General features: G+C 33.7%; 1 protein-coding gene across 1 annotated transcript; it reads right to left on the reverse strand.

Annotated features, from left to right (window-relative positions):
• Nucleotides 1-4,083: 4,083 nt before the first annotated feature.
• LOC120088021 (PTI1-like tyrosine-protein kinase At3g15890) lies at nt 4,084-8,051 on the reverse strand. The gene is made up of 4 exons (XM_039045048.1): nt 7,587-8,051; nt 6,990-7,137; nt 5,207-5,469; nt 4,084-5,131 (listed from the first exon to the last, which is right to left on the reverse strand). The coding sequence occupies exons 1-4, from the start codon at nt 7,628-7,630 to the stop codon at nt 4,477-4,479; spliced, it is 1,110 nt and encodes a 369-aa protein (XP_038900976.1). The 5' UTR covers nt 7,631-8,051; the 3' UTR covers nt 4,084-4,476.
• Nucleotides 8,052-10,088: the final 2,037 nt, after the last annotated feature.

Raw genomic sequence — 10,088 nt, forward strand, 5'->3', positions numbered from 1 at the left:
CAAAAACATATGTAATCACAGAACCTTAGTTAAACTATTGATTTAGTTTTTGCAACAATACTTCAGAGGTTTAGAGCAATAACCACCGAAGGGTGATCAACTACTCTTCCCCTGAGTTGAGATAATCTCAGCTAATCACTAATACTAAAATAACTCTTGTTCCTATAGGTTATAGCTATCGTTTTTTGGTCAATGGTTTATTAACTAGCTTAATTCATCCCCTTAGTTGACCTCTCATTTTCGGATCCCAAATGTACACTTCAACGGGCTACCGAAAGGAAAGACAATTGTTGAAGATTAACCTAAGAAACCCTATCTATTGTTGGAGTTTGTGTTGTTCTGACTCTTATGATTAGGCCCTCCGAAGGGATGGTCAATCTAGGATGATATACATGCTGATGGGTGGAAAGTGGAGAGTAAATATGCATGCATCTTATGATATGCATTGATCTCCATGCGTCGATGGTCATGTGTTGGACTAAGAAATATGCAATGTGCATTTAAGAATATATGCGATGACCATGTATTTCTGCCACTAGTTTTCTTGCTCTCTCACCAAGTATAACGAGATCGCAAGTTTCTCGGGGTGATCTGAGGTCAAACTCAGGGACTTGTAACTAAATGTTGCGAAGTAATGTGTTTGCGGCGATGAATAAGAGAATAATGAAGTTAAAAGACTATGCGCTACTCCTACTCCTAACTAAACAGATTGAGCAATGGAAGTATGACTATGAGAATTGGTAGAGACACGGCAACTGTTAACCCGAATAAGATGCATGGAAAAATAGATAAAATGGTGGAGATAAATTCATCACATCATTAAGCTTGATCGCAAGGGTAATTCTAGCTAGCACAAATTATGCGATCATGCTATACACAAATATACGCATGCAATGCATATGCGAAAACCATCAAGAGAACTTATTTCTAAGTTTTTATTCTTGTTTATGCGTGTATAAGACAAGATGACCACATACCACAATTCCTATTTCTAGGGCGCATGCGACGTGTAAATAGCAGATAGAACTTATGTCTAAGTTTCTATTCTTGCTTATGCGATCTAATCCGACTCTCTCCAGCATAGATTCTATCTTTAGACTACTTTCTCAAGTACGTCTAAAGGGTGAATGATGCATACATAAGACAGGATGATCACATAAAGCATGGTTGTGTTGAACATAAGATTATTCCTATCTCTAGGAACACTGCTTACTTTGCTTAGTGAGTTCCACTACTTACCCTCTCGAGCAGTTAGTCGCCACTGATCAACTCATAGACAAGCATTGTGACCGCTCATAGACAAGCTACAACCTCACACTAAGAAAAGAGTATTAACTCACTATACTCGTGCAACGCACACCTCTCGGTGGTTTACTACATGCTTCATATGTCTATGTCGCATGATTGAGTAAGCGATAACTCTTGCAATCTTACTTAGTTTGTTGCAATGAAAGTAAGGGATGATAAAGGAGATAATTTAGATGGTGTCGAAGGAAATAAAGAGATGCATTGATTACAAAATTTATTAATGTCTTAAGCCAAAATGTAATACAATACAAAGATGAGAAGAGAGATGGAGGGCTAGATGTAGGCAATCTCTTGCTTCCATCAGATGTGTGTCAAGGCTGTCAGTGATACCATGGATGGACGGTGGAGTAGTCTCTCTCGAGATCTATCTCTAGCAAAGCTCCAGTCATCACTCGGAATGGGTTGAAGGAATGAAGAACTCTCAAAGAATGTCTTCTCACACTCTCATCTATGATCACAAAGATCTGCCTTAAGGCAGAAGCTCAGATACTTTGAATTTGGGCTCTACGGCTCTATTTGTAGAGCTCAATCCCCAACAGCATTGATGATCCTGCTCTGAATCACTGCCACTAGCGGTGCGATAGTCCTACTTTGAATCTCTGCCACTAATGGTGTGGTAGGTGAAATTTCAACATCATCTTTTTTATACTCCCAAGGCTGTCTCTTATACACATCTAGATGTGTATAAGAGACAGTAATTGGACTGCTCTGAGTCTAACATTCGGCGCGTTAATCCTTTCTGAACCTCTACCACTAATGGTGTGGTAGGTGAAATTTCAACATCATCTTTTTTATACTCCCAAGGTATGCGTTCATGCTTGGTTTCTGAAGTACCATCGCATTCCACCAACCTTGCGACACCCTTCTATCATGGTCATTACTCTGTAGTCACAACCTCCATGCGATGAACGTATGCGATCATCCTTGCGATGGTCTGGGATTCACCGCATGCGATCAATTCCTGCGATAGCTACAAAAATAGACATTTTGACGCATAATAACGCATAATATTGGGTTAGCTGAGATTTTCAATGTTGATCGATACAAGCTCACTTTTCATATGAATTCTTAGTATTATCACCGCATATTCTACTTGTTAGTCCTCATAATTCTAAATAAAATGCTGCAATAACTTGTATTTCTACCAGCTATCACATGTAGACCATAGAAATCTCACGGTGCAACCTAATGGAGGAGACCGTAGGATACGTTGTGTCACACCCCCTCTCGAGCTCACCTCTCAAACCTGAAAGAAGGCGTGAGGACTGTAGATATCACCCTTTTGTGGTATCTACTGCCCATCTCTTACTCAACTAGCATTAACTCAACATCGCCATATTAAGAATTAACTCATTGTTCTATTTATAAAAATAACAAGAGTTTTGCAGACATTTGCCCCAACCCATTTTAACTACTATAAACACATTTAACTCATGGTAGACCTCATCTTCTCGCAACAACCTAGACTCCTTTGCTACCTGCGAAGGAAAACATAAAAGAAAAGAGTGAGCTTCAAAAAGCTCAGTGTGTGGTAAACAACTTACAGGGTTTCTTTCAACCCTTTAGAGACAAATAGCTCAATCAACATATCCACAGTGAAGTTACTACTCAGACCTCAAGCTTGAACGAGGCCATTCTCTACTCTACTTATACATACGATAGATGGTCAAACATATCTCTTTTATTACTATTATGTGCACATAGATTCCTCTCTTGTGGGCTCAGAAGCTAAATCTGTCGATCCTTTAACCATCCCATATGAGGTTCCTCTCATGGTGGAAATGAACAAAAATATTGTAAAACCGAATTAAAACTATATATATATATCATCTCAGGGCATGTCAAAACACAAAAAATGAGTCGAATGAGTACTAGTATTACTTGGTATTTTTTTTTATAGTTGAGGAAAGATGTAGAATAGATAAAATGTTAAGAACATTTCAAAATCAAGCAAGGAAAAAAATCTGATTTTTTTATTTTTATTTTTCATGCCCCGGATTACGTCTCGGGTCATTAGATAGGAATCCGAAAATGCTAATATATACACATTCTATTCACTATTTGACACATGTTTAGAAAATATATTATTTTATTTCATGAGCCCCACACCATTAAAATGTTACTTTTATTGTAAGCTTTTTATTTCAAAAGTTAAATTTGCTAATACAACTTTTGAAAGTTCACAGAGGTTCTAACCTTTTCTGTTCATCTATTTATGATAAGGAAATTTTTTAGCTTTTTTTTTTTTTTTTAAGTTTAAGGATATTATTAAAATTTTTAAAAATCTCTAAGTATTTTCAAAATAAAGTATTAGCAATTTCCATCTAAAACTAACAATAAGGTATTTTTAAATTTCTTTTAAATAATTTAAAGACATTATTGAAACTTTTGAAAGCTCAAAACTATTATGGAAATAAATTACAACTTCCAGAGCATTTTCTATAATTTACTTCCTTAATATCACTTTCATTATCTTTCATTAATTTTAATAAATTAAACGTGGTGAGTGATTGAAGTTAAAAAGTTAATAACTACCCCTGTAATTTAATATTGATTTTTTTATAAATTTCTCAGTATTTTAACCAAGTTTCTAATATCATAATCATTTTAATAGTACTCTCTCCTCTTGTCTATATCTATCTCTATCTGCTCCTTTGTTAGTGGGGACTGGGGAGAGGTTTCTTCTCTCTCCAAGGCACCTAAACAATTTTATAGTGTAATAACAATAATAATAATAATAATAATTTTTTTAATTTAAAAAAAAAAAATAGTTGGTGTAAAGAATCTTCTCCCTCCTACTAAAACAACAAAATGAAAACAAAAAGTAGCCTGTACATACAAAGAGAGAACCACCAGGTTGGATACAGTTTGATGCCACTTACAATATGTATATATATCCAAACATAAATTGGAACCCCCAAAAAAGAGTCTGAAAGGGCAACCACAAATCATACAATCTCAGCTGCACTCATAAAACAATGCTTGAGAATCAATAGGCAATCACCACCCTGGCATGCTTTGTAAAGGACAGCCAGAGCTAACCTGGAACTTGAACTACTGTATAACCAACCCACAACTTCCCAAAAGAAAAAGGAAAATAAAAATAATAGAAGAAAGAAAGAAGCTGTCTGAAATTTCTTTCTAAGCTAGTAGACTCAGCTACTACTCTCATGTGGGGTTTTGTGTTGAATTTTCTATCACCTTCTCTTTTGAATCTTTTTCTTCTGATATGAAGTCTGAGCTTTCTTCACCAGCCTGTATTTCTGTAGTTTGTGCAGCTACTTGATGGCTCTTGAACAGCTCATCATCTTCTAATTTGGCTAGCTTCTCTTTTGATTCTCCTTTTAGCAGCTCAACCACCTCAATCATGGTCGGTCGTTTCTCAGATCGTGAATGGGAACAACAGAGTGCAACAAGGATGACTCTCTTTAGTTCGTCTACATTGTAGTCTCCATTTAGCTTCGGGTCTGCAAGTTCGTCAAATTTTTTCTCAACTACAATCGGTAGAGCCCAATCTATGATTGTGCGTTTAATTGTTGAACTCAATTTCTCAAGAGGCTTCTTGCCAGTTGCAAGCTCGAGCAGGAGAATGCCAAAGCTGTATACATCACAACTCTCTGATGCCTTACCTAACATGGCATATTCAGGAGCAAGGTATCCGAGTGTGCCCTTGACTCTTGTAGTTACATGTGTTGCACCATCAGGGATAAGTTTTGCGAATCCAAAGTCAGCTACACGAGCTTGGAAATCTGGATCCAGCAAAACATTACTAGCTTTGATGTCTCGATGAATTATATGCGGAGTTGCTTGGTGGTGAAGATAGCTGAACCAAACAAAATTTGGAGTGATCAAAATGCGTAAGAAAATGTCAAGATAAAATAAAGATGTGTTTACATACGCGATTCCCTCGGCAGACCCAATAGCGATTTTCATACGACGTTTCCAATCAAGGTGGCATTCTGATGAGTGATGTCCATGTAGATGGGAGAGTAGACTTAGATTAGGCATGTAGTCGTACACGATCAAGCGCTCTTGCCCCTCAGCACAGTAGCCTCGTAAACTCAATAGATTCTTGTGCCTAACTCGGGCCAGTATCTCAACTTCCACAGAGAATTCCATGTCTGCTTTGTTGCTCCAGACCTTCAACCTCTTAACTGCAATCTGTGAAAACGTCCCATTTCGATTTCAGAATAGGTTGCTGTTTCTAAAATTCAAAAATTCAAATTATGTGAACATGTTCAGATAAGACCAAAACTTGAAGTTCTGACATGGAATTTCAAACCATGAATTATGCAGAGTAGGAGATTAATTTACATACGATATTCCCTCTTTGAACTTTATGGTATTAATTCCTTAAAGTGCTAAATGTACCTAATTACTACAATTTATTGTCAATCCTAGCTTTAGAACTCAAGGACAACTCATTGTACAACCTACAGAATAATTCATGTTCAAGGTTTTTTATTGTCAATCCTAGTTTCAACCAATCTAAATTTCAAATCTTTAGGAATGGACCCTTTTTATTTTTATCTGCGTGAGTGCCGAGTCAGCTTCTATGCACCTCAACTATTCTCACGAGACAATCGTCTGACTCTACTACATTTGGTTTCCAAGAAAATTTGTAGGATATTAAGCCCTTTATTATTCTCATGGTCCTTATTGACACAAGGCCAACCCAGGGTGGTTATCCTTTAGATTGGCATTAACCCGGAAAAAAATCTTTATAAATCTAGCAAACCTTCACATGTGGCTCCTCAAACATTCCAAATCAGCCAGAGAAGAAAATGAACATGTATCCTTATCCATTACCAATTTACCATGTACGCACTTCAATGTAGACCAAAAACAAATCAGATCAAGTTTACAATAGCAAGTTACTATTTCTATGTATAAATAGATTTTCAATGGAATATGAAATAAAACCAAAATAGTCCCAAGATCATAGAGCAGTGATTTTGTTCGGGTTGATAACAATTCAATTCTTTTTTCCTTTTTTAATATCCGTGAGTATCCGGACCAACTTACACGCACCTCGACTAATCTCATGGGACAACCCGCTTGACCCTACAACATTTAAGTGTCAAGAAAACTTGTAGGATTTTAATTCCTAGGTAGGTGGCCACCATAAATTGCTATAACGATTCAATCTTAAAAACTTATGATACGTAAAATCATTAGACACTCTCGTAAGTAGTAACATCCTGCTGGCATGGTAAGGTAACTAAACAGAACAAGATAAGAATCTTAATGATAAAAGCCGTACCAAACAGCCCTGGTCACCGTCCTTTCACAATCATGTGATAAACATTTAAAAAATTTTACATGATACAGAGCATGTACATGAAGTTTTAAAGAAGTGTAAACTTTGCCTCTTGAATTCAAAAGATTTTAGTACATTCAATAGATTTTGGCACAGGCAAGATCTTAACTTGGTCAGCTTACTCGTAGTTTAAAACTAATAAAACAAGTATTTAAATGGAACTAAAACAACTCGCTAAGTTCGAAATAACCAAGAAAGGTGGCAAATTTTCCTTGAAACAACTTGAAAAAGAATATTCTAAATTTAAATAAATCTATGTCACATCAATTGATAGGATAAAATATGATTAGGCATCCTTTGATTATTATTGAGCAAATAATTACTGGAGTTTGTAAATTAAGAAAAGTTAAGGCATGATTACTTGTGATCCATCCCATAGCTGACCCCAGTAAACGCTACCAAATCCTCCTTCTCCAAGCTTGTTATCATAATTAAAATTATTTGTAGCCGAGTGCAATTCCTTCAACGAAAAGACCCTCCATGTTTGCTGTTTCTTCCCTCTTTCTTTCCTGCAGCATAGAACAGTCAACAAACAAAAACCTCCTAGAAAATTGCATATCTTATGAGTCAGGTTCATACAGTTTTGGTATCAGATCAACAAAAAGAAGTAAAGTTCACTGAAAATTCTTATGTTATCCAAATTTAACTTCAATATCCAAAACCCATCACTCTTCCCTCCAAAGACATCATGCCCACAAAATGCTCGATAAAAATCCCCTTTGAAGTTTAAACACTATCTCACAAATTCGAAGTCAGACCCGAGCCCAGAATTAGAACCCCACATCAGATTTTCAGAAAACAAAAGATTTTTAAGCCCAACCCAGAAGCAAAATCTTTCAGATAACCAAAAAGGGGCAGAGAAAAAGAGGAAAGAAGGGCAACCTAGAGAGAAAAATACGAAACCAAATATACTGATGAAGTAAATCAAGAGAGTTAAAGTGGGTTGGTCCAAACGTACCGATCCGAACCAAATCCACAGCAGAAGAAAGGGCGAAGGGCCATGAAAACAGAGCCAAATCAGACCCAAGTTATTGTGTAGATAAACAACAAAGCTTGGTATTGCTTATTTTGGTTACAGAGTTAACTATGTGTTGCAGAAGGGAGAAGAGAGAGAGATGCGAAGCGTAAAGGGATGGAGGAAGAAACAAACATTTGAATAAAGAGGAAAAAGGAAATGGGTTTGATTTGGTTTGAGTTGAGTGGCTTTGGGTTTGATGGGGTTTTGATTTTGGGTGTGAAAAAGTTCAAAAAGAGAAGTTCGACGAATGTTGGGCTTTGTTTGAGGACAGAGAGGCGCAGACAGAGGCGATTGAGAGCGTAGAGAGAGAAACAGAGAAATGGCCTCCTGTAGTCTTCTTCACGCCTCCATGTCTGACTCTCTCTCTCTCTCTCTCTCTCTTTTTTTGTAATTTTAAATTTCAAATATTCCAGCTGTGTACAAATTCCCAACTAGAACGACTCGGGAGAGCAATTCCATTGTTTTTTAAAAAACAATAGCATTGCCTCAATAATAAATAAATAATAATAATAATCCTAGTAATCATAATCATAATAATAGCAAGAATCAATAATATTTATTAATTTCAAGGTCTCTTGAAATATAAGTTACGATAAATTATACAAAATATCTTTCAATTTTATAGGTTATGTCAAAAATATCTTTAAACTTTTAAAAATTTTAAAAGTACTACTAAACTTTCAAAAGGAGTTCAAAAATATCACTATCATTAGTTTTGGATAGAAAGTATAGGTATAATGTGTCAAAAATATGCATGAACTTTCAAATTTTCAAAAATACCTTTAAACTAAAAAAAAAAATTAAAAAAATATTCTTACTATTAATAGATGAACAAAAATCGATAATACTGTCTTACTTCTCTATTTTTCCTATTTTTTCTCTCATTTTCTTCACTATAATCTTACCCTCTTTTTGTAGGTTGTTTGACACATTTATTTAACTCTCAATAATAATAATAATAATAATCATAGCAAGGATCAATAATATTTATTAATTTTAAGGTCTCTTGAAATATAAGTTACGTTAAATTATACAAAATACCTTTCAATTTCATAGGTTATGTCAAAAATGTCTTTAAACTTTTAAAAATTTTAAAATTACCATTAAATTTTCAAAAGGAGTTCAAAAATATCACTATCATTAGTTTTAGATAGAAACCGTAGATATAATGTGTCAAAAATATGCATGAACTTTCAAATTTTCAAAAGTACTTTTAAACTAAAAAAATATTCTTACTATTAATAGATGAACAAAAATCAATAATACCATCTTACTTCTCTATTTTTCCTATTTTTTCTCTCATTTTTTTCTATATAATCTTACCCCCTTTTTGTAAGTTGTTTGACATATTTATTTAACTCTCAATAATAATAATAATAATAAATATGTTAAATTACAAATTTGGTCTCTATGGTTTGATAAAAGTTAAAATTTAGTCTCTATGGTTTTAAAAGTTCGGATTTAATTCTATGGTTTGATAAAACCTCATAAATGGTCCCTCTAATTTTAATAAGTTCTCCTTCGGAGTTCCTATCATAGGGATTCTTCATAAAACTTTTATCAAACCGTATAGACTAAAATTCTAAATATAAACAACAGGGACCAAACTCTAATTTTTTTTCCAGATTATAAGGACCAAATATACAATTTAACCTAATAAATAAAATTGGCCACTTCAATTAAGATATATGGACTATAACAAGAAGAAAGAGAATAATGGAAGCATTAAAGGATTTTAAGACTTAAATATTTTAACAAAATTGTACATTAGTAGTTGAATGTGTGTTAGTAGATAAATATTTTTTTTTTATTTGACTACTTATCATTTTGGTACATTTTAAGGGAAGACTTTGATTTTGGAATGTGAGATTTTATATTTTAACTTAGAGTTTTAGTTTTTATTTTGGTTGTTGAGAAAATTGGTGTAAGATTGGGAAAACGATAGAAAAATACGAGTATCTATATGAAGAAAAAATGAGGATATCTATTAATTATTTTTGAATTAGTTACTTTCAAACTCAAGAAAACTTCAAATAAATTGATAATTATACTAACGATAGGAACGATGGCATTTTAAAATATTTTTTAGAAAATTTTTTAGTTATTTTTACAACGGTGTATTAACGATTTTTGTTCATATACTAATTGTAATGTATTTTTTAACTTTTTTTTTTTTTTTTTTAAGTTTAAGGGTATTTTTAAACTTTTTGAAAATTCAGGAGTAATTTAAAACAAAATATTAACAAATTTTCATAATTAATTGTAAGGTATTTTTTCTTTTTGGAAGTTTAAAGTGTTTTTTAAACTTTTGAAGTTCAAGAGTATTTTTTTAAACATTGTACAAAGTCTGATTTTTTTTTTTTTTTATATATAATTTAGCCTACTATTCAATAAAAATAAAGTTTTTTTTATTAAAAAAATGAAAATAAGGTTGTAGTATAT

The sequence above is a fragment of the Benincasa hispida genome, chromosome 1, assembly GCF_009727055.1.
Source record: "Benincasa hispida cultivar B227 chromosome 1, ASM972705v1, whole genome shotgun sequence".
Lineage (NCBI taxonomy): Eukaryota > Viridiplantae > Streptophyta > Magnoliopsida > Cucurbitales > Cucurbitaceae > Benincasa > Benincasa hispida.

What these genes read in the sequence shown, in the direction of transcription:
- LOC120088021 (XM_039045048.1), bottom strand. Translation starts at nt 7,630, where the DNA reads ATGGCCCTTCGCCCTTTCTTCTGCTGTGGATTTGGTTCGGATCG. An exon ending in TGTGGATTTGGTTCGGATCG is followed by an intron (nt 7,138 to 7,586) that starts GTACGTTTGGAC and finishes TCTATGCTGCAG; the next exon opens with GAAAGAAAGAGGGAAGAAAC. An exon ending in AGCTATGGGATGGATCACAA is followed by an intron (nt 5,470 to 6,989) that starts GTAATCATGCCT and finishes ACGTTTTCACAG; the next exon opens with ATTGCAGTTAAGAGGTTGAA.